This window comes from Harpegnathos saltator, unplaced genomic scaffold (genome assembly GCF_003227715.2).
Source record: "Harpegnathos saltator strain DR-91 unplaced genomic scaffold, Hsal_v8.6 scaffold39, whole genome shotgun sequence".
NCBI classification, from domain to species: domain Eukaryota; kingdom Metazoa; phylum Arthropoda; class Insecta; order Hymenoptera; family Formicidae; genus Harpegnathos; species Harpegnathos saltator.
In genome coordinates, this window is record NW_020230194.1 from 876,765 (window position 1) to 901,204 (window position 24,440).

The following is a 24,440-nucleotide window of genomic DNA, read 5'->3' on the forward strand; positions in this document are numbered from 1 at the left end:
AGCCAGTCGAACACGCCCCGCTGCTCTATCGCAGCTTCAGCTGCTCGCCGATCGTCGAGGGTAATTAGTAATCGCGACACTAGTAATTAGCGGTCGAGCTCGGCGAGACTGATCGACGTTGACAGTAGCGTGGACACGACGTGACGCGGCGCGACGATCTCGGGGGCCTTTAAACCCGAGCAAAGAGCCAATACGCCTTTCCACTTTGGTCTTTTCTTTTTGTGCACTGAGAAAGAAAGATATCTAAAGAGTAGAAGGATTCTCGGTGGATTTTAATAACGTATTTACTTGTATTGACTTGTACATATTTTTATACTGAGGAAGTTTTTTTTTTTCAGACGAGGAAATATCCATTTTCTCGAGAGCGATGCTCATGTTATTTAAGTGAAAGAATTCAGCATGCTGATAGCGTATTTACACAAGTCTACGCTCTTTTATTTAAATAGGACGAGCGATCGTTTTGCGCTCTCTGGAAGATGCGTATTTTCCCGTTTGAGAGAAATTTCGGTGTAAAAACATGTACGTTGATATAATAAGTAAGGATATTATTAGTACCCACCGAATAAATTACTTTGTATTATTTTTATATTCTCTCTCTCTCTCTCAGTGTTTGAGCGTCACGTGTAACATCATTTTAACTTGAGAATTGGAAACATTTCGTTATACGTCCAAAGTACGACTCGTCCCGCGGAATCTTAGACCTCACCTCGACTTCATAGCGGAGCCTTTAATTTGTACTTTTGTTTCATTTTCGCTTTCTACCGAGAGACGTATTCTCTCTTCGACTCAATTTCTGACTTCCGTCGGGAGACGCGCAATTTATCCCGCGCGCGCGCGCGCATGCAGATGTGCGCTAATCAGAATAGTGATCTCGCGAGCTAACCGAACTGTTCGACATCTTCTGTCCCGACAGGCCGCTTGGCAGCCAAGATCGCGCGCAAGGAATCGCTGTCGCTGAAGCTCGCCCTCAGGCCAGACAGACAGGAGCTCATCAACAGGAACATCCTTCAGCTGCAGACGGACAATGAGAGGCAGGAGACGAAGGAGGCCATCGGTGCCAAGCTTATCAGGTGAGGCTAGTAATTGCACGCTAGTCTATCAAACGCGCCGAGTACAATCGCCGTCGGTCGGGTAAACGGATTTCGCATTATTACTCGTCTCTATTTTCGTCGAGCGGATATATCTGAGAGAAGCCGCGGGATTGGCACGTCGTAACGAATCCGCGGCATCGCTCGGCTCGAATCACTCGCTCTTGTTCGATCATCGTGGTGAGTAAAGATACGCGATGCGTGCCGCGGCGATCGGGCAATAATTGCGCGGCTTTCTTTGCTGACGATCGCACTGTCGATCGTATTTGCCAGATTGATATTTATTGCGAGGCAAACGTCGAGGTGAAATCCCGGAGCGTCGGAGTGGAGTCAACGAGTTGAAGCTCTCTCGACATTTTGACGTTATCACGTATACGCGATTTTTCTGCCGGTAGTTATCGCTTTGTTAAAAAAAAGTATTCGTCGGCGATAGCAGTTTGTAATTGTGATATTGGGAATACACAAAGAGCGCGGATTTTCATGGATAATGAACTGTCACGATCGTCCCTTGAAATACGATTCAAGCGCGTTCTTTCGGCATCTTTCGCCGGCGGATGGATATTTTTCCGCGACATCTGCGATGAGTCAAATCGCTGATGTCTATTCATTACGGATTTCTGGAAAGATCCGCCGTTGGAATAAAATTTCAGTAATAACATACGCGTACTCGCATTTCAATTCTGGGAGAATTCACTCCAATTTATGTACAAAGGGAGTGAGTTTTTGCCCATTTAGACACGGTCTAAGCGAGTTCTCGAAATCTGCCGGCAACGGATGGAAATTTTTCCGCGGTGTAAACGCGGCCGTCAAAGAATTAATATAAACTCGTCGCGGATTTGAAAAGAATTCGCCGTTGAAACATCTTTCGATAATAACGAAGCATATACATAGTTGGATTCTAATTCCGGAAAAATCCGTTCCACCCCCCTCGCTTTTTGCCGATATCAATCCGCCACGACCGAGAGCGATCGAGCTCGCCTGAAATCGAGCTTGAAATAACAGCTGTCTCTCGCAAAGATTACACGGGATAATGGGACGAGTGTTCACTGCGGTGAATCACTTGTTTGCACACCGTGCGGTGGGTCTTTCTCTCTCTCTCTCTCTCTCTCTCTCTCTCTCTCTCTCTCCCTCTTTCTCTCTCTCGCAACCTCCCTTAAATCCCTCGTCACCGACGAAAGAAGATTAAAGTAGCCAACGAACTTACACTGATTCACGTACCATTCTGATTTCAGGCGGTTGAGCATGCGGCCGACCCAAGAGGAGCTCGAAGAGAGGAACATTCTGAAAAGTAAGTCCGTCCAGTCATTAGCTCGCGCGAGCGCTTCGATCGCGAAACGAACGCGAAGATCCGGAGATCGACACATTAAAGCGGAATTATCACATCGAAAAAAGAATAACAAAACTGACCGCTCGTGATTTGTCTTTGCACTTTGGATGTGATATCGGTGGAGACGTGCGAAAATTTATAAATAAAGATAATACATAAAGATCCGTAGAAATTGACAATATACATTCTCGAAGAATGAGAGATTGATAATGACATGTTTTCCGAGGCAACTCGTAATTAAATCCGCGCGCTTCGCCAGATCAGCTGGAGTGAGATTAAAAGAGAAGGTACGACGCTCTCCTTTTCCAGAGCAAAGTCCCGCCGAGGAGAAGAAGCAGAAGGAAGAGAAGAAACGCTACCTCCTGCGGAAGCTCAGTTTCCGACCGACTGTCGAAGAGCTCAAGGAGAAGAAGGTGATTAAGCGCGAGAAAGAAAGGGGTTGGGAAATAAAAAAAAAAGAAGAATAAAAGAGGAAGGGGAGAAAGTTTCTTCGTAAATCTTGACGGACTTTTCGTGTCGCGCCCTGTTTAATGTACTTTTAACGTTTCGAGATAGCGCATTTTAGGGAAGTTTACCGCGTATCGAGAGGTTGAAAATATGAGAAACAAAGAAAGGGGAATAATAAGTATACCGGCGAGTGTCCAAGTCCGATATTTTCTCGTGTCTCATTTTTACCGTGACGCTATTTTTCACCCCTCTGATCAAGACTTAACAGCTTACGGGCACGAAGCTATAAAAAACGAAAGTCAATACATAGCCTCCGCTTTGCTCTCCCGCAGATTATCAGGTTCAACGACTATATCGAGGTGACGCAGGCTCACGACTACGATAGACGGGCCGACAAGCCCTGGACGCGGTTAACTCCGAAGGACAAGGCTGCCATTAGGAAGGAGCTGAACGAGTTCAAGAGTTCGGAGATGGCCGTTCACGAGGACAGCCGACACCTCACCAGGTACTGTCGCGTTTCTCATCACAAGTTTACACGCACGCAACGATGCACGCGCAGAAAAATACACAATTTTTTACGCTTGATTATAAATCGCTTGTTTCAAGTGTTTCATGAGTTTATAAGAGAGACATTGAATTTGTTCAGAATATATTTTGAACAAGTTCTAGTAAACTCAGCAGTTCAACCAAAAATATTAAATCGAAAGAAGAATATTAAATTAAGACGGAAAGACGGTCGCTGTGCTCTCTGTATTAACTTTCAATAAAACTATTTGAAGGAGATTCAAGATAAAAAATAACCCCCGATATTATTTAAAAAAGGGAAGTTCGAGTGAGAGCAGTCGTTCTATTTGCCAGCGTAATGATATTTTCGTCTGTGAGCTTTCCAATCTCGTTCGATCTATCTCTCGCCGGATCTGACTCCACGGAACCTAATCTCTCTCCTTTCTGTCTGCTCGATTGCAGGTTCCATAGGCCATGACAATTGCAATGTGTTGAGGTGCTACAGTGTGGTGCGGGTATCGGTGAAGGTGCAGTGTGGTGGCCTCACGTGGAGGCTGGCTAAAAAATTAAACGAGAAAACGAAGAAAAAAGCTAAAAAAAATACAGCGGAGGAGAAAGGAAGAAGAGGAAGCAGCCGAAGAAGAAGAAGAAGAAGAAGAAGAGGAAAACAAAGGAAGGGGAGCAGAAGAAGAGGAAGAATATCCGGGTATCGTCGCGCTCGAGTAGAGTCGAGTCGAAGGCAGAACGCGCACGCGAGCGCGCGCGGTACTCGCCGATCGGTGACGGTGGTTTACTTTGACGTTGCCGCGTCGTGTCGTCACTCGCCGTTGCCGCACCGACGGGACATACCGGCCCGTCGAGTCCGCCACTTCCGTCATCATCCGCGTTACTACCGCGTGCGTTGCTGCTGCAGCGAGCAACGGCGAGCGCCACCACGACGTCGACGAAGATTGTGATAGGGTGACCCGTCCGCGGCCGCGGAAGGACGGCAGACGGGTCGCTCGCCGATTTCTTTTCTTAAGGGTCGTTCACACCCGTGCTAGTCGAGCAGCTCTTGGCGCTTTCTCCGACACCCCCGACACCGTGTTTTCACCACCAATACCACCACCCTGTGCGCGTCCTCGGAACGCCGACGGAACGATCTCTTTGAACGTTTGTAGTACGCGAGCGTGCGCGCGTGTATAAAAGGGGGACGTCTGTTCTCTTATTGTCCCGGGAATATTGTCGAAAAACCTCTCTCTCGCGTGCGATATAAATTCTTAAGTAAGTAAATGAATAAATAAATAAATAAATAAATAAATATATTGTGCAGCGCGCGAGAGACCGTCTTTCCGCGTTGAGTATCTATCGTTGAAGCCACAAACCACATATGACGCCCCGCCCGTCGCAGGTTTGCCCCTCGGAAGCTTGCCGCTGTGAAAATCAAAATCACGCTGTATAATAGTAGATAAGACTTTTTTATAGAAATGCTCAGTGTGTCCGCTCGGTGTGTCCGCTGAAGGTACCGGTCAGAAGGCAATTCTGACCCGACGATTCGCGTGTGTGTCTCGTACGTAATCGACATTTCGCCTCGTTTCCTTCCCGTGTTTTCCGTTTCTCCCATTCGTTTTCGCACGACGTGCGCGACGTATCACGTAGCTTTCCCGAAGCGGGAATGTGCGAGGATGCGCGGCATGGCGGACGCGAGATCATCGCGCGTCTCCGTCGCGCGCGGCTATACATTTCAACGATCGGCCATGATTGTTCGCGTGACACGCGTGTGTCGCGCAAATGCACAACGCGGATTCCTGTGCGAGTCCTTTATGATCGCGTCGAGACCTACGGCTGCCGACCTTCGCGACTCTTCCCCTCCCCCGCCCCCAAGCTGTATAATTCCAATGGACACTGCGAGCGCGCGTGTGAACATACCCTTAGACGTGTAAACACCATTTTGCAATCAAGCTAGCTCATCAGTGTCACCTGGCATCGTTGTATACATAAACGAAAGAGAAAAAGAAAAAAAGAAAATACGTCTCTCAAGAGTTTCGAGCCATCGTAACAAGCGTGTGATATGTCCTGTTGATATCACGAAACAGAAGAAAATAAAGGAAAAAGAAATATACTCGAGCCTCGAATAATAACGGAATATTCGAAGATCGAAACACAGGGGGGGAGGTTACACATCACGATATATAAAGCGATATCTCGTAAAATAACCGTCGACTAAGTGAGTTGAGTTTAGTTTTAAATGGAAAAGAAAAATGTTTTAGTATTAATATTTTTATACGTTGACGCTCGCGCGTGAGACGGAGACCCAAACGACGAAGAGTTACCGCGAGGAAAGGGGAATAAAAGAGAGAAGAGAGAAAGGAACAAGGGAAAATCATTTTTCAGTGAACCCTCGTTTTTAACGATTAAGAGATATTCGGCCAACGTCCGAGAAATGTGATTTACGATAATTCCATGTTTACGAGTTTGGCGCGATCACGCGCGTAAAGGAAGAAGAATGAAAAGAAAGAGGAAAAAGTATTCGTTGTTTGTGACTCACTGACAATTATTGCGTAGTTCGTTAAGCTCTTCGTAACACGGATACACACATACATTTAACCATCCACACCACACACACACACACACACACACACACACACACACACACACACACGTATATATATATATATATACACACACATCACGAGGAAATGAAGACAGCCCATTCAGTGTCTACGACAATCGGTCGACTGCTCGATCGACGAAACTGTTTTCCTTTACTGCCAGGTATCACTCTCTCGTGGAGCTACCTTGAGGAGCAAACGCTTACGACTATTATTATTATTATTATTATTAAATTAGGTGTACTCTCTTCGCGTTCGCGGGAAATCAGATGCATTGTGCAATTTAATCTTGTACAGGAGTATACATAGTGTGTACGTTAGTTATTATTATCATTAATTATTATTATGTTATTGTATTATTATTGTATTATTATTATTATTATTGTTATCAATAATATCGCTGTAGGACGTTCTACGTAATCCTCGTTCGATCGCGCGCGCCTTTTAAACACGGCAATGTTAACGAAATTCATTCAAGAGAAAGAGAGAGAGAGAGAGAGAGAGAAAGAGAGAGAAAAAGAACAAGTCGTCCGTCGTTATTCCGTGTTTTGTCGAAGCATAAATATCAAGTGTTGTTCTCTCGCAGTCATCGTTAAATTGCATTTTTCACAAGTACGATATCGAATGTCTTCTTATGTTTCGTACTGCGGGAAATACATTTTACCGCAAAGTGAGTGGAGAGATGCGTGGGAGGAAGAGGGATTTAAAAAACACGTTAAGATGCAAATCGTAGCGGAAAAGATAGCGGACCGATAACACGCCATGGAGATCGGTGAATATCCGAGCGAAAGCCACTCACGTTTGATTTTTTCAGTCGTCATCTTCCAAACAGCGCATCGCTCAAATCAAACGTCGCGAGTCGGATTGATTTATTGTGTCCTCGCGGGACCCGGAACGCCGACGTCGATCGTGTTCCGTTCTCTCGCGCAAACAGTCCGCTGGGTTAGATACGTTTTCGCTGTCTAAATTATAGTCTATAATATAGTCTATAATTACCTATCTATTATAGTCTATAATTATACCTCTATAATACAGACAGAGGAAAGAAAGAAGAAAACAGTCGAATTAGGCAGAGTTAGCGCGCCAAACCGGCGTTCGGCGCGACCGGCTTTTAGTATTCTCGACTCGTTCGGCCCGTTGTTCTTGTCAGGAGGATAGAAGATGAGGGAAGACGAGACACTCGTTTGCGAATCGATCGCCCACGTTGCGCGCGAATTTGTATCTAGACTCGTGTGATAGCTGATCGAAGGAATCAAATCCGACGACGAAGGCGATGATAATCGGAGGGAGAATTAAGAGAGAAACGGAAAATACGGAAAAGACGAGAGGAAGACACGTGCCTCGATGTGCGATGTCTTTTGTACGCTTATCCTTGGAAGAAAGCTTCTCGCATCCCACCCCTGCTTGTCCATTCCCAAGTTGTGCGAAATTTCCGACCCTCCTTCTCCTTCTTCTCCTCCTCCTCCTCCTCCTCCTCTTCCTCCTCCTCCTCACGTCCTATTGACGCAACAAGAGAGAGGGAAAGAGAAAAAGAGAGAAGACGTGCCAGAAAAAATGGTCAGTGGTTCTTCCTTGTTTTGGAGAACGACGAGCTAAACCAAAAAATGTTTTTTCAGGAAGATATGAAAGAAAAAAGAGAGAGAGAGAGAGAGAGAGACGCGAAATAAAGAACAAAGATGCGAGTTACGATCTCGCGCGGTGAATAGAAGAAGAGAAGACAAACAAAGAAGGGAGAAAGAGATACGGAAGAAGTCGCGGTCGAGAGTCTACTACTTTCCTCTCCTCGTTTAGAATCCTCCTAGTTTTTAACGATCGTCCAATGGGGTGAGAGGATCGGTGTGTCGATCTTTCTCTTAACCCGTCGGTGAACTCAGCTGTTCGATATTAATTCGTCAACTTCGAGGTCGTCGGAGGTAAACAGAACAAAGACCTTCGGGAATACCACGAAGAAGCACGTCATAAGGAACGATATAAGAAAAACAAAAATGAGCAGGGAGATTTAAAGTGTCTCTCTCGTTCCATTGGTCGAGCGCTGTGGCTACCGTGTAGTCGAACAAATATATCCATTTCCGGATTGTCTGGGGCGGTGTGTATGTGCATGCATGTGTATGTGTGTGTGTGTGTGTGTGTACGCTCCTATGTGTGAATGACACGAGAGAAAGAGATTACGAACAAATATTTTAGGTAGAGAGTGGTCGAGATCTGTGAATGGAGCGTCTCTGCCGAGTCCTTTCCTTCGAGAGCTACGTTCGAGAACGTCCCTCTGTCTCTCTCTGAACGTCTTTCTACAGAGTATATTTTAATACACCCGAGCGCATCATCTCTTTCACCAGCCGTGAACACTCGTGGACAATCATGGCAGTTGCGCGGTGCCGGAGTGCAAGTAGCGGCAATGATGCTCAACGTTGAAGAATCGTCTCGATTCTCCCCTGGCGGCGAATCGTCGTTTTTCCAGTCGCGCGATTGGTCTCTCAATGTCGGATTTTACTTTGGAGAAATGTCAAATTCCACAAACGAGGATATAGACTGCGTGTATGAAAATCACTCGCGTGATCGGTCGGAGATTTCGGCTCATCGACAGCCGAAAATCCGAGATATCGTAACCGAGCAGAACGCATCACGCGCGATTATAAAGCAACGGCTGTTTCTTTCACCGAGAAGGTAGAGCAATATATCGATGTCGGCAACGACGTTCTCGAAGGCAGCTTCGCCCACCTCCAAACACATCTGTTCGAAGCGTCCACTCTCTGAGTGTGGAACAAAAGCAAGAAAACTAAAAATCGACAACACGCGGAACATACGTCTAATAACAAGATTTTCTGTACATATTAATATAATATATATAAATATAAATATATATATTATACATACCCGCGCATATATATATATAAATATATATTGTAAAACACACCGTGATAAGAGAGAGAGAGAGAGAGAGAAAGAGAGGGAGGAGGAAGCCTACTCCGCTACACGCCACACGATATTATGCAAGATGTATACGGGATGAAATATTTATAAATACTAATTTTTAGATGACGGCGCTCTAATACAACAGAAAAAAAAACAATGCACCATGTATATGTATGTGTATATATATGTATATATATATATATATATAATACATATGCATAGATATATACAACGCGTACAAGCATGTGCATTTTCCAGCACAGATAGTCGGTATTTTGTGTACAAAAAAGAAAAGGAACGAGGAGAAAAGAGAAGAGTGAAATCGGAAACATTACTTTTGGACATTCTCTCCGTCGCGCCGAGTCGTCGGGGTCGCGCATCGCGTGGGAGGGTCAACAGAAGGGTGAGATTGCACGCACGCTCGTCGCGATGGTTTCGCCGTAGCAATCGACCGATTGATCAGTCGAACCAACGAACGAACGAACGGCGAGACGAACAATCGCGAAAAGTCGGATGCGCGGAACGGCTCGAGTGCGCTAATCATCCACCTCTCACGGTATATGTATATATATATACATATATATATATATATATAGCTACTTTGTATAATATTTGTCGTCTCATCTAAATGTAATAATATTATCGTCCGCATTTGACATACACGCGCGTACGCGACACACTCTCTTTCTTTCTTTCTCTCTCTCTCTCTCTCTCTCTCTCTCTCTCTCTCTCTCTCTCTCTCTCTCTCTCTCTCTCTTTCTCTCTGTCTCTGTCTCTCTTTCTCTCTTTCCCTGTCTCGTTCTCGTTCTCGTATCCTATTCGAACAGCGCGAACGTTGACGTGCACGCCTGAGCCGTTCCTTCTTCGTGTTCCGCGCGGACGAGACGGGTCGTTGGTTCCGTGAAAAGAACCGACATTCGCGGGTGTCCACGTGGCGTCTCCGGACGAAAGAGAAAGAGAGGTAGATTCATCGGATGGTTCTCTGAAATTTCCGCGAGAGAACCGCGAGACGCTTCGCTCCGTTGATTAATGAAAAGATTAATGGATCCCCCAAATTCCATGGAGGACGCGCGAAAACGTCGGGACGAGTCTGCGACGACAACTCGCAGGATGCTGGGGATTCACAATCACGGGAGGAGGGAGGGGGCGTGCGATATTTGCAGTAGAATCAGGTTGTAAAAAAGCAACATAGCAGGAGGGGAGGAAGAGCAGAAGGGGGAGGATGGAAGCAGCAGAAGAGGGAAAGGCGGAACTTGTCATAATCGCTGGGCCGTGCAAACGGACGATTTTACTTGTATCATAATATCTTACGATAGAGCAACACTGTAACGGTAACGCAACTAACAACAATAAGGAATAGTAGTGTTTTAAGGACGGGCGCGAGAGAAGAACGCGTCGAGCGGCGGCGGCGCGAGCCGGCCGGCTTCCCTCCCCCCCCCGCGGCGGAGGCGCCCCCCGGCTCGTGCGACCGCCACACTAGGCTTAGGGTGCTCTCGCGCGAGGATACTCGCCGCGCTACGGGCGTCCGCCGGGCGGGCAGAAATTCATCAAGACGGGGAGACAACGAAAAGATCGGTAACAGTATCGTCGTCGTCGCCATCGTCACCTTCGAGAGAAAAAGAGCCCCCAGGGGCGGAGCCCATCACACGGTCGCCCCGAGCACCCGGCGCGAGGGCGAGCCCAGAGATTTTTACCAAAACGACTCTCCGCCACGCGGGCTGGAGGCAGTTAAAATTAGACGTAATTCGAGTTCCGTTCCGTTCGTCGCGGATGATTACCGCGCTCCTCGGTAATTAGCGCCCGCGCACGCGCGCGGCCTTGCGATCGCTGTTGAATCACCGCGGATACGCGATCGATTTGCTGTTCTATGTGTGTGTGTGTGTGTGTGTGTGTGTGTGTGTGTGTGTGTGTGTGTGTGTGTGTGCGTGTGCGAGAGAAAAAGAGAAAGAGAGAGGGGGAGAGAGAAAGAGAGAGAGAGACGATGCTTGTAAATTTGATTCTCGTTTCCCGTCGATCGCGTACGTGCGCACGCCGAGAAATCGCTCTCGGGAGCACCGAGAGCCGATCCTCCTTCGTGGGACGAAGCAACGTCCCGACCGCTTTTTTCGTCGTGCATTTAGGAGGCGCGGCAGACGTGTCGTTCACGTCGAGGTGTCGGCCGCGGACGGACGTTCGTCAGGAACAATGCGGAAGGAAGCGCGCGGGACCGAACCGCCCGCTTACGCGATTGATACTTTTTACGTTCGCATTGTTTCCGAGGGACGTTTATTATCGCGCGCCATCACACGAATTTCTTGTTTGCTTCCCACTTTTCATTTCGTCATTCTGTCTGTCTGTTTGTCTGTGTCTGTCTGTCGGCGTTTCCGCTTCTCTTTTCAACGCTCCTCGGCGTCGCCCGGTTCGGAAACATTCGGCCAGCGATCGATCGCTGACGCGTTGCACGGGACGTAATCTGGGAGCGTAAATTGTATCATATATCGAAACCGAAAGACCTTCTATATGTAAGAATAATAATGTATATATATACATATATAATTATTACACGGTAAACTTGAATTAATTGCACTCTCGAGAGAGGAGCTGCCCCCTTGATACGATGATGAAAAATCTAGATGCAATGGAAAACCGGAGGGAGAAGTGGGGAAATGATGAGATTCACTCTGATATAGAAAGAGAGAAAGAAAGGAAGGAAGAGAGAGAGAGAGAGAGAGAGAGAGAGAGAGAGAGAGAGGAAGGGAGGGAGAGAGAAAGAAATAGGTGTAAAGCAAGCACGTTGTTCTCGCATTGATTTCGGAAGACGAAATGCGTTTCTGATCCAGACCCGTTTTCGTTTCGTTGTTAGTTTGTACGCATTACGATTATCGCAATTTATTGTATTATCGACGAGATACTGTAACAAAAAAAAATACTGTTAACTATTCTTAAAAAAATTAAAACTTTTGTAAACTGAGATCAAACGGAGAATTCACCTTTACTTGACGCTTCCCTTTCAGCCACTTGGACGATCCTCGCGAAACGAGTACAAATACACAAGAACGAAAGAAGAGATACGATAGGGTAATCTTTCTTTGTTTACGATGTGGTAAACCAATAGGGATCCAATTATCGGTCCATTCCATTAACATCGTTCAATTGGTTTGCCAATAATATTCCTATCTTAATTGAATCTCCGAAAACAGCCACTTAATTTAATCGTGAGGAATAACGAGGAAATCGTAAATCGAGACAATGGACTGACTCGCGGGGGGAAGGGGAAGAGAGAAGCTGCTCCGAAGATGGAAATTGAGCGAAGAAAGAAAACAACGGGCGCTTTCGTTCAACATGTTATTTTAATTACATTATTGTCACCTAGAAAAAAGTCAATGCATCGAGAAATCGATTAGATGTCAAATCTCTCGTTCGTCATTTTATCTCGAGTTCGCTTATCAAGTAGAATATATAAAATTCAACGATTGCGTGGCGCACTAAACATTGCGAATATCAAAAATAATTTCCCGCATGTCGCGGCTCCAAGCATTGCGCACACTCGCAAATTCAAAAGTGCTAGAATCATGTGTGAGATCATTGATCGCTCGTCCTCCGCGTGGGATTATCGCCAGGAAAGGAATCGAAATCCGAAAATGGATCCTCCGCTCGTCGTCGCCGCCTTTCTCGTTGGTTACTCGTTCCCAAAAGCCGGAACGGCGATTCCTATACAAGTAATAAAAATGATAAACAGCTCTGATTACAAAACGAAGTCATCATTCCCCTCAACTATACATTTTTTAGGAAAAATCTACAATTGTTCTAAACAAACCGCTAGGAATTCTCTACTGCGATATGCTGAAACACTCGAAGAGAGGTACCGAAGGCTTTGAAGGTAAGCAATGAGATAAACAACAAGAAATACAAGCTAGCCGTCGCTGGACGTTGAGTGCGTGAATGTCAATCTTAACGAGAGAATCGAAAAGAGTAAGACTCTTGATCATAAATTTAAATAAAACGATTCTTGTTGCCGGAAGAGCTTCAAGTTCGAAATCGAATACATATATCTAAAATCCTTCGCGTTTGTTACTTAAATCGCTCAATCCGGCGTTCAGTTGCTCAACTCTGCGACCCTGTGTGGCTGCGAAACATCAAGAATTCTTTCATAATTTCATAAAAAATGCACTGTCTTTGCCTTTTTCAACATGTAACTCTGAAGGTCGTGGCCCATGTAGAAGGCGATTCGCTGGAGACTCAGCAACGTACGAAGCCTCAGGCGAGGTTCCGGTTGTAGAAGCCGTTTCAGGAGATCCCTCGCCGCGGCTGAAATATCCGCGTTCGCCGGCAGGGTTCCCGGTGGTGCCCAGTCCAGATCATTCTTCAGCTTGCCGTGATCGGGCAGAAGCTCTGACGACACGGTGGACGGATACTGCAACGAGAGATGATTATCGCTTGCGATTCATAGCGGCCGGCAACGAACGCAATCGGGCTTCTGGAAAATCGTGACGTCTGTCGAACACCTCAGCTCCGTCAATCGTTATCATTGCACAGTACGTGATATCAGCCGCGATGAGAAGCATTGTAACGCATGTGACTGCCGCGAGTGATCTCGTAGCTAGAGCGCGAATTCTCCGTCCCATGCGAGTCTCGACTCGCGCGGCTCTTTTTCTCGCAGGAATAAACCGTGAGCTTCGCTGAATAATGAATATAATTAACTGGCGATATTAACATGCCGAGGCAAAAGACGGAAAAATGGATGTTAATACAGATTGACTGGCGGACACGAGTGCTCTCACAGCCGGAATGCGAAAGGAATTCCTCGAGGTTGAATAATAAATCTAATCGATCAGCATACCAACACATTCGGGTGAAAGATGAAAAGCATGTTAACACATTGGAGATCGCCAAGCTGCGAGAGAAATTTCCAAACTTCGCTGAACGATGAATATAATTAATTAGTATACTGACACTTTAAACACCGCTTGGCATACACAAAACGACGGAAAAAAAGTCTCCATTAAGTAGGAAATCCCCCGGCGAGAATCTCTCTACGCCCCCACAACCGAGTTTCCTCTCGGTCTCTCCTCTCTCCCGAAACGACGAAGACTCGAGTTACGCTAACGGAATTACTTTTCCCACGTGGACGCGAAGCTCATGCAAGAAAGACGAGACTCGGAATGAAGAGAGCATACCTAACGTTCGCCGTGGGGCCAGAATAGGGCTCGAGGCCTACGTTGCACGTGCGAGCGACCTCGAAGCGCGATTTAGCCGTTAATTAAGGACGATGCACCTGCCGCGCGCGCTCGGAACCGAGAGAGAGAGAGAGAGAGAGAGAGAGAGAGAGAGAGGAGGAGGGGCGAGTCGCGGAAGGACCTTTACGCCGGCAGGCCACAGGCAGGGCCATAAATATCTCCTTTTACGAGAGACAGGCTGGTAAACTAGAGAAGCTATTACCAATGTGGATTCCGGCCCGTCTAGGCGCGCGCTCGCGTTCGTACGCGCGCTCGCCGCCGCCCGGCGGCATACACAGGCAGGGTCAACGGCCACTCACGACCCTCAACCTATTCGCTCGCGCTCATATCCCTCCACCGTGTGGTACGACCTCACACGACCTCACGAGCGCCGCGCGCTCGTATCCCGGCGCACGGATTTCTTCGCGCCGCGCGAGCGAGCGCGTGTCAAACGCGCGAAACGGTACTCGCGTGCGGGCTCTCCTTCGCTCTCACTCTCTCTCTCTCTCTCTCTCTCTCTCTCTCTCTCTCTCTCTCTCTCTCTCTCTCTCTCTCTCTCTCTCTCTTCCTAGACTCTTTGTTGCTAAAGTTACACGACGCGGTAGCGTACCGACACACTGCAGCAATCATCGCGGTCGGTTCACCGGTGAAACGGCTTCGAAACGCGGCGCGTAAACGCGTCTTTACGCACCGCGCGTCCACGTGTCCGCGCGACACGGGAAATACCTCGTTTTACGTAATCCGCGGCCGCACCGGCCGCTCTTCGGAGAAGTCGTTCTCGCTCGCGTCGCTTATGAAATATCGCGTTGGGGAAAAGTCTCGGCCCGCGCGAGCGAACCGAGTGGAGGAGCAGGTGAAAAGTCGGGATGACGTCTCTGTTATCGCGACCGAGCGTTCATCCCTAATGCTGCTGCTGACATTAGGGGGCTGTCAGCTTTGAAAATTGAACAACTTGAATAAATTTTCGGAAGAAAAGAAGAACAAAAATTGAAAATATAGTTTGTCAAAAGATATGTCTTGCGGGGAACACACACATCGATGAATGAAAAATATTTAATAATCGGGATATTTTTAATATCAGCTGGCCAGCTGGATGTTGAGATAACAAAGGACATTTGAGCAGGAGCTCCCGCAGGAGTCTTTCTGTGGCTAAGAGGGAATTTTCGTCTGGTCTTTGGCCGATGAAAAATTCAATTGCACGAAGTGAGTCTCTCCTTCGATTCGGATTTTTCACGTGACGGAGAGACGACGAATTTTGGTCCCAAGGTGAGCTTCAAGAGACTCGAATGTAGAGACGAGGAAGAGACGTGCTTGTCGTCTCTTGGTTTACGCAATATACGACCGTCTGAAGATTTAATAAGTTTTTTTCTTACAGACGAAATTATTCCGTGAGGCTCATCGATTGCGCCAGAATTCCAGGTTCTGTAAATGTTCATGTAAATCCGGGCTGTTCAGCGAGAAATCTCGCACACTAATCACCCGATTATTCACAAAATCGTCCCGTTCCCGTGCGGTTGTTTACAAGCGACGAGAGTAAGAGGAAGAGAAAGAGAGAAAGAGAGAGAGAGAGAGAGAAAGATGAATCGATCAGGTCGTTGGTCCACGAACGTTGAATCCGATCGGCGCGGCGAACGGCATATTTCCAATTCGATCTCGGCGGGAGGACCTTGACCGAGAATAACGGTACGAAATGATCATTACGAGATCGTAGACAGTAATGTATGCTTTTAACACGCTGTCTATCTTGCATAGATTGGATAGCTATTCGCCAACGCGGCGCCAACATTTGGCGTGCGAAGGACGACTTATGCTTGCGAGCGAAGACGTTGAAGAGGCAATCAAAAACGTGACGACAGGACGACAAGAAAAATGGAGTTTACTTAATAATTGCTAATTTACTTGATTCTTTCGATATCGTACCTTAATCTTTGACCTTGTCAATTCATCACGTATGATACCCTTGCATTCTTTCTTGTATCAGTGCGATGATCATCATTGCTTATCACAATGATTATTCACGAAAAAATTAATTTCTCTTAAACAAATTTAGTTTATTTTTAGAGTCTAAGAGAGAATAGAAGTATTTATCTATTTATATTTTTGTATGAAATTTAGATATATCACATTATCTCCCTTATATCTGTAATAATAATTGAATAAAAATAATCTGTAAGAAATTAATTCCCACGAAAAGGAATTTTTCGAGTGCATCATATATGACGCGCTATCTCTTAATACGCACATACATACACACAAAATTAGTTCTTAAAAAAGTATTCTTTTATATTTCAAGCATAAGACAATCGGCTAGACGAGGGAAGGGTTGAGGAATTACGGTGAGAGGTATACTTGGCTTCTCTCTCCAAACATTCGTACTTCCTGCTGTACTCGCCGTTTCTCGGTGTGCGTACGAGCGGTGTCGCGAATTCGCGATACGCGTCCTTCAGGGTTAAAACGTATGATCTACAACGACCTACCGGCTCGAGTTACAACGTCCGCGCGCCGGCGTGTCTCACTGGCGTAATTTCCGGCGTAAAATAAAATCGCGACTTCCCGTCGCGCGGCGTCAGCCGCACGTCCTACGTGCGCGTCCTTTCGAGCGATGCTTGTACCTCGAAATAAATCGCAGGTGGGACACACCAGGGTAACCGTGTCGCTTTACTTTGCTTCATGTGCAGGAACGGTGGAAATGGAAGTGGAAAAACGTACATCTAACTCTCCGAGAGGAGGGCGACGAGGCTAAAAAGTTACTTGCACACATGTGTGTGTGTGTGTGTGTGTGTGTGTATATCCGCTCGTCCCGTATCGTCGCGATTTTTCGCTTCTTTTATGCAAACACCGTCCACACAAATCGAAACGCTCCTCAGGGTAACGATCAGTGTAACTTTTCCCTGAGAGCGGAAACGTGGAAATTTCACGTTTCCGACGACTTTAGCGATCGCGCAACTTTCCGAAATAACGAAAACGTGAAACTTTTCACGTACCCGCTCTGAAGGGAAAGTTACATGGACTGCTGGCCGAAAAGGACTCGTACCAAAAAGCACTCGGTTTCCTCCCGCTTTTTCCGCCCTCCGTGTCTCGCAACCCTGCAACCGACGAAGAGCCTCTCGCACGACCTTGGGAGACGCAGGATCGCGCAGGATGATGCGAGATGAGGCAAGACGGGGGAGGCCTTGACGGGGCCTTCTCGAGACGCGAAAAATTCGGGTCAACAAACTCGTATGTGCGCGCGCGGCTGAGTCCGCGACTTTTATCCGCGGTTCCGCTCGCGCCCGTGAAAAGGAGGGAAGGGCGGCAGGAGGAAACGACAGACGCGTGGTCCCCGCCGTCCGGCACGATGTACACGCGGATATGCGAGTCTCGCTGAATGCAAACGCGCACCGCTCGTGAATTCTCTCCGCTCGCGGTATGCCACGGCCGGCTAATTGTTGAGCAAACTCGAGCTCCTGCTCGATACACGCCGAACGTTCGTTAGCACTACGTCTTCGCGGCGGCTATGGCGGCTTCTAAATGACCGCGCCATGCCGTAGGCTGCCCTCGCCGCATCTACAGGATATCTGATGGTAATGTACGAAGCTCTCGTGTACATGTAGATTCGGTCAAATTGAACATAGAATTCGTTTACATGATTTTGCGAACAAACACGTGAAATTTCGAGTGAATTAGTTCTAGATTATATCCGTGAACGACTACGCACGATTACGTATCAATGTTTTTATTAGTAACTCGACGTTTTATGTAATTGTTCGCAAAATGATAAAGGAATTCTTTATTCAGTTCAGTTGATTTAATTTACACATACATATGAGAGTTTTACGTGTTATCGCCAGATACACCCTATATATGCATCGCACTATGGCGAGATGCAAAGAGACCAAATAGCACACCGCATTTTTCCGAATTTTACACGGGAAAAATATTGCAGTAAAAATGCAGCAATAAATGCAATCTAAAGGTTCTTGAAATATGGTCGAAATTATCGTATGTTTGTTTAAAAATGTTACGCACATATTTGGCTTTTTATCACATAATTTTGCAATTACTCGAATTTTTCATTTAATTTCTTGTTTTCTTTGTTGTTTACTATTTCTACAGTAATTCAAGCTACAGTATCGATATGATCAATTTAAAAATATCGTGGAAAAGGAAGATAATTTTAACGTAATTTTTACTACGACATTTCCTTCGCGTGTACGAGTAAAGTCGGTAGTAGGAGTCCTCGCGTGCGAAGATATAAGTGATCATCACCTGTCCGCGATTAGCTCTATTGTTCGATAAAGACATAAATTGATAAAGAGAAGATTAACCTTTTGAATGCTATGGACGCATACATGCGTCTGGTAAATGTCATCGCCGTGGACTGTGGATGCATATGTGTACACTGAGAGAACTAGTAAAAATAGGTATTTATTCAGTGGAAGAGAGAGAGAGAGAGAGAGAGAGAGAGAGAGAGAGAGAGAGCTAATAATATATTTATATCAATCTAACTAAATCCTCTCATTTGAACAGAATACATCGTCACTTTTAAGAAAAGTGGTTTTAAGGAAATGTACATTTCCTCGGTTAAAAAAGAAAAATTTCACAGCGTGAAAATATGTACATCAATTTATTAGCGCCTAATAAATACATCTTAATTTTTCAAGAAATTATTTCTCTTATCGATCGATTTACGGCAGCTCAAAGTATCCCATTCTTAACGATCGTTCAGCTCCAAAATGCTTCGCGCTTAAAAGGTCAAAGGTTATAGCTTGGATGAATAAAACCGAACATATTTATAAAATACAAGTCGCACGAGAGAATTAGACGACCTCGTTGCGAAAACGTTGCGAGGATCAGAATACAAGGAGCGAGCATCCGCGCAGCTCATCGTGAGAACTCGCGTGTCCCACGGAAAGTGACCGTCGTGGTTATTATTATGGTAATTAAAGTGCTAAAGAGGAAGGTTGGAAAAATAAGATAGATTTTCAGATCGAGACGATACCGTTAGTGAACACAACGGTATTTTTTCCGCCTCGGCGTGAGAAAGGACGTTACGTATTGTTGGTTCTCAAAAAGGATCAAAAGTACCTTTTCGGTTTATCCTGGGACAAATCGTCCCACGATAAATCATCCTGCAAATAAAGGAACGCCACATGGGGAGGGTATTTCAGTTCTTTTCGTTCAGATACTCTCCATCGCGGAAATAGACTATCGGTAGAATTGATCTCACATAGTTTTCCCTTATACCTTTATACGATATTTCTTTTATTTTACCATACTTTCTAATAATGCAGCGTTAGATTGTTAGTAGAATTTTTCCTGCAAAGAAACAATTTCTTAACGATAGCCCTCAGTTGTTAGAATAGCACACATCAAACGGAAGAATGATAAATAAAAAAGTTAAATAAAACTGGAACAAAGAACTGGATGTGAAACTAAATGAAAAGATTAACAATAATAATAGTTGCTGCGTGCAAAATGCGACTGAGGAGGTTCGGTACTGCAAGTATGCTTCTTTTCCCGACAATATTTAACGCAATTGTAAACGCAACCACGGTCTCGTTCAACCACGGCTGTAATCTCACACACTCGATGCGGGGGCGAGGAGAGTCACGAGGACAAGCATCGAGAAGCTCAAATTATCTAATCGGGCTAATGTAACACAGTGATGTTACAGTGTATCAAAGTTATTTTCAAGCTGTAACATTATTACGCGCTTATAAAGTCATAATCGAAACATTATCACACGCGTTTAAAATTAATTGTAAATATACATTTCGTTTCCTCCGAAACGCGATGATAGTATTACTGTTATATGGTAATATTACTGTCACAAAGATATCATCTAGTTGTAACAGACTTTCGGACGACATTACTGTTTGATTATTATTATTACTTTTTTGACAGGAAATGGGATAAAGTCTCGCACGCCAATTATACACAAGAACATATACACAACATTCATCAGATAAATAGGGTAAGTCCGGGATAGATGGGCATAGGGGATAGGTCAATTGCTATAATTTTGTTAATATATACTAGGCGTCAGCGTTGATCGGTCAGTTGTGAGTTGGATGTATCACGAGTAGGTTTCTTTTCCTGGTGCTCAAAGACACTGTTATTGTGAGTAAATAAATGTTTTATGTTTCCCCGTTAACCTCCAAAATGTTTCACGCGTCGGAGAAATACGTCGCGAATACAGTTTATTTTGGATTACAACATAAGCAGTGCGATAATATTTTTCTATGTGTTCCATCTGCACACGAGATACATTCCGATGTATCCTTCGCAGAGAAACGAGGATTCTCCAAGAATGAATCGCGGTCATTTTTGATTATTGCATTTACTTATTCGAATATATATCGAATGCGAATGCGCGAACGAGAACACGTGACAGTGTTCTCGACGAGAGGATTGCACAGCGAAAACGGTGCACTTTGTTGCGATATTTAAATATCGTAAGTTATTACTCACGCTCATTTGCACGGCATGTTATTTTAACAAGAGAATCGACAGAGAAGAAAAATCCATTCGTTGCGATACGGATATCTCAAAATATATGTGACGTTTAAGGAAATGTCGCCCTCCCTGCCGCTCTTGTTCAAGACAGTTTGCGATGAAAACATAAATTAGTCATTTACAAGGTATATAAGCAAACAAACGTTCTATGACAATTGTTAAATAATCTGGTTTTGTCAACCAGACGTCTCGGTGAGAGCAAACGAGAGTGGACGAGAAAAAGAAACATGGCAGGAAGAATCATAGCGTTGTGTTTTTTTTTGTCTGCATTTTGTGCGGTGAGTCTTTATTTTTTCTGAAATAACAATGCGACTTGTTTGAAAAAGAAGGATTTTGTCTTTGACTGAATATTAATATATATAACGATTATCGCATGATTGATATTATAATTATTATTATAAAGCTGCCGAATAAAGCTGCTATTATTAATTGCTATTATTATTGTCGTTATTAAATAAAGAATGTTACTCGGATACAAAATTCTACGGTAATATTGGCGATAAAACTTCCTCCGTGTAAAAAATCTCCATCCAGAATCGCGACGTGAGTTCGTCGCACAATCGAAGAAAAAGAAAGAAAGAAAAAAAAAGAGAGATTGTTTATTACCATGTTTATTTGAAACGTGCTTTTTTCCTCGTACGTTTCGCTGGCTGCGCGATGCAGGCAACGATCGCTTAATGTATTCGCGCAACTGGACTAGTTGAAATCTCGTAAAATAAATTTCGTATTCATGACGCGGCACGCTACACGTCAGTCTCTCTCGACGAGATGTTAATTAAATTCTAATCGACGGGCGATAACCGATAAAGAGCGTCCTCGCCTTCACGCCGGCGTTCGCGTAACCACGTATCGAAGATGCGCCGAGCGGATGTCACGAAACGAAGAGGAAGCCCCAAGATAGACTTATGCCGTGTATGTCGTATGTGTAATTACGGCACACGCTCCCGCGGGAATAACACGGGAATGATTGAAGCCTCGTGCGCGAGAATCACATACCTCACCCTCTCGTTCTCGCTGTGAATTTCTTATTCGCCGTATGACCGGTATGCTTGACACGCGACGGCATTTTTGAGAGAATACTCGATGAACTGTAAGATTGGACTCCTCCCCCCGCAATTGCAATTTTCTCTGCACCGGACATTTTCTTTCTTTTTTCTAATTACCTATCTCTACTAGAAATTTCCCCCGTCTCGCTCGTATTGCGAGCGATGATTGACGTAACGAAAGACTTTTACCGTACGTCGTACGCGCGATTGCGGCACACAGTCCTGCGGAAGTACAATACAGGATTGATTAAGGACTCTGTCACGAGAGAGAGAGAGAGAGAGAGAGAGAGAGAGGGAGAGAGAGAGCTACAGACATTAACCATAAAATTAACTATAAAATCCTTCCTCGTCGAACAAACGGTAGTTAGCGCGGCGACAGGCGCGTCTTCCAGAGAATATTCGATGAACGGTGAAAAAGAGAAAGAGAAAGAGAAAGAGAGAGAGAGAGAGAGAGAGAGAGAGAGAGAGAGAGAGAGAGAGAGAGAGAGAGAGAGAGAGAGAGAAAGAGAGAGAGAGAGAGAGAAATTGCCTGCCTTACAATTGTCTTCGTGCCGCGGACGATGATCCTTTTCCAAGTGACGGACCTTGCCTCTATCGGCGAATCAGGGATCTACGTCAAGAGAGCGTACGCGCACTTCCGTCTCATTTGCATCAGCCGATGACCGGCGCAATGGAAGATTTACGGAGGAGGAGGTCGGCCGAGGGAGAGAAGATACGCGCGAGAGCAAGGATCGGTAAAACAAAAGCTGCCGCTTTCGAGCAAAGACGGACGGAACAAAGGATCCTTGCTGTCACACGGCTGTGCATCCAGCCAGGCGTCAGGACAAGCCGCGACACGGTTGTCCGGAGTTTGTTCAAGTGAACAAAGGGGAACATCTAATCGTAGCGAGGCATCGCGACGATCGGAACGACAGCGGGCTCGAAACACAATGCGAGCGTCATAGAGGAGGCTGATCGGCATTGCGGCGCAGACTCGTTTCTTGCCGAGGTGCATCGACCAGAAGGCCGGTTCTATTCCCGGCACGATGACGATCTTCTCTCACGACGGCGTCCGCACCGCACCGCGCCGCGCCGCGCCGCGGCGGCAAGGTAAAATCCGCAAGTAGAAGGCGGCGATCGCGAATTAACGTGCGACGGTGAACGGACCGAACGGAACATCCGGCCCCGTCGAACCGGTAATTCCTGCGAATTCGGTAATTCGTAAGAACGAGACACTCCGCTAGATCTTCAACCGGGACGCGTACGGCAGAATTTCGCGCAGATCTTGAGAGAATCAGACGGACAATCGAGCGCGTAACGTGCGAGATATCCTTCGGCCGCCTGTACGAAAACCTCGGCAAAAAGTATCAAAGAGCGGCAGATACCGAGAGTCATAGAGCAGAAAAAATATAACGAGAGAAGGAAACAATTACGGCAGGCGGACGCTCGGATCGGGCGAAAAATTCAGAGCGCGCCTCGTGAGCGGCGCCGGGCGGCAAGAACACGCTCGTCGTCGGGATAGCGCTGCACGCGCGCGGCTATAAATAAATTTTCTCGTCGGAGCATCCCGAGTCATCAGGATCAAGTCATCTTCTCTCCTAACAGTAAACGCAATTAGAACCGCTCAATTACACGCTGCAGTCTATCTCGCCACGATCGACGCCGGAGACGCCTGCGATGGGGACGAGGATTGCAAGGTGCACGTGAAAATCGGAAGAAGAGCGAGAGGAGCAGCAAGAAGGAAGAGGACGGGGGAAAAAAGGAGGAGAGAAGCAGTCGGCTGAGGAGGGCTCGGAGGAGGTGCACTGAGGACGAGGAAAAGAGGGAACCGGCGGAAAAAGGAAGAAAGACCGGTCTCTCTCCCTCTCTCTCTCTCTCTCTCTCTTTTTCTCTCGCAGTTAGTACACGGCAGACATTAACTTCCCATTAACCGTCTGCCATTAAAGGGGGACTGGCTCGCAAAGGGGGAGACGCACGGAGGAGACCCACTGTGTGCTGGCGCCAGGAGTAATCGTCGCGGGGCGTATTAGGCGCCTCATACAAAACCCGCGCGCAAGCTCCTGCTGGCTATTTATAAAGCTGCATCGCGCCGACGACGCGGATGAAATCCTTTTTGACGATGTTCAACGATAAGGGGGAGAATCACGGACTCGAGGGGCGTCTCGCGCGCGGGAACGTCCTTCGGCATAATGCCGGACGGTGACATTGACGGAAAAACTGCGACCCTCCTACGTTTCTCCTCACTATTTCCCGGAGGACGTCGGTATGTGAGACTTATAATAGATTTATCGGGGAAGAATAATGTGCAAAACACGCCCGCTGATCCTTTTTCTTCATATTGACAAACAAAACGGGCCGATTTGTTTTCTTTTATTTTTTGTTAATTGTTTAATCCGTTCTCAGTAAAAAAAACTGCGCGATTCCTCGCTTCCTTGATAATGGCCGAGCAAAATGAGCGAATACACCCGCTCCTGAGACGCAAAAAGGTTAATTTAATCCGCACGGTAAAGATACTGTGGTAAGGAACTTGCGTCAAAATTATACTTCCCTCTCACAACATTTTTGTAAAGCTGGGCTGTAATTGATATTGCAGTTTGAATCACTAAAGAAATAGTCAGCAACATTCAAGTAATTACAACGTTGTGTAGCAGAAAGTTGAACGTAACTATAACATTCCTAAACAAATACGCAATAATTTCGGTCATATTTCGGTATGTTCTCGATCAGATTTGTTTTATCATCCCACGGAATCGCGGGGCAATCTGGCTTTAACGTAGAACATCACGCGAAGAACAAAAGACCGATCGCGCGATCAGCGATTTACATAACGAAGTAAACTAATCGCGTCCAGCTTA

At 46.0% G+C, this 24,440-nt stretch overlaps 2 protein-coding genes and 1 long non-coding RNA gene across 17 annotated transcripts in view; 2 read left to right on the forward strand and 1 right to left on the reverse strand.

Annotated features, from left to right (window-relative positions):
• LOC105189266 (phosphatase and actin regulator 4) overlaps nucleotides 1-6,466 on the forward strand; it is a 354,456-nt gene extending 347,990 nt beyond the window's left edge. For all 14 annotated transcript variants that reach the window (XM_025300902.1, XM_025300901.1, XM_025300907.1 and 11 more), the window contains 5 exons: nucleotides 914-1,070; nucleotides 2,321-2,376; nucleotides 2,725-2,828; nucleotides 3,195-3,367; nucleotides 3,829-6,466. In XM_025300902.1, coding sequence (XP_025156687.1) covers nucleotides 914-1,070; nucleotides 2,321-2,376; nucleotides 2,725-2,828; nucleotides 3,195-3,367; nucleotides 3,829-3,844 — 506 coding nt within the window. In that variant the 3' untranslated portion in view covers nucleotides 3,845-6,466. The remainder of the gene's footprint in view (nucleotides 1-913; nucleotides 1,071-2,320; nucleotides 2,377-2,724; nucleotides 2,829-3,194; nucleotides 3,368-3,828) is intronic.
• Nucleotides 6,467-11,615: 5,149 nt separating this feature from the next.
• The window catches only part of S6KL (ribosomal protein S6 kinase like), a 63,579-nt gene continuing 50,754 nt past the window's right edge, over nucleotides 11,616-24,440 (reverse strand). For both annotated transcript variants that reach the window (XM_025300918.1, XM_011151246.3), the window contains exons 9-10: nucleotides 13,027-13,260; nucleotides 11,616-12,557 (exon numbers count right to left, since the gene is read on the reverse strand). In XM_025300918.1, coding sequence (XP_025156703.1) covers nucleotides 12,429-12,557; nucleotides 13,027-13,260 — 363 coding nt within the window. In that variant the 3' untranslated portion in view covers nucleotides 11,616-12,428. The remainder of the gene's footprint in view (nucleotides 12,558-13,026; nucleotides 13,261-24,440) is intronic.
• Nucleotides 14,626-16,121, forward strand: LOC112589057 (uncharacterized). Its single transcript, XR_003113223.1, has 3 exons — nucleotides 14,626-15,328; nucleotides 15,438-15,745; nucleotides 15,815-16,121. It is a non-coding gene; the product is annotated as an uncharacterized LOC112589057 (long non-coding RNA).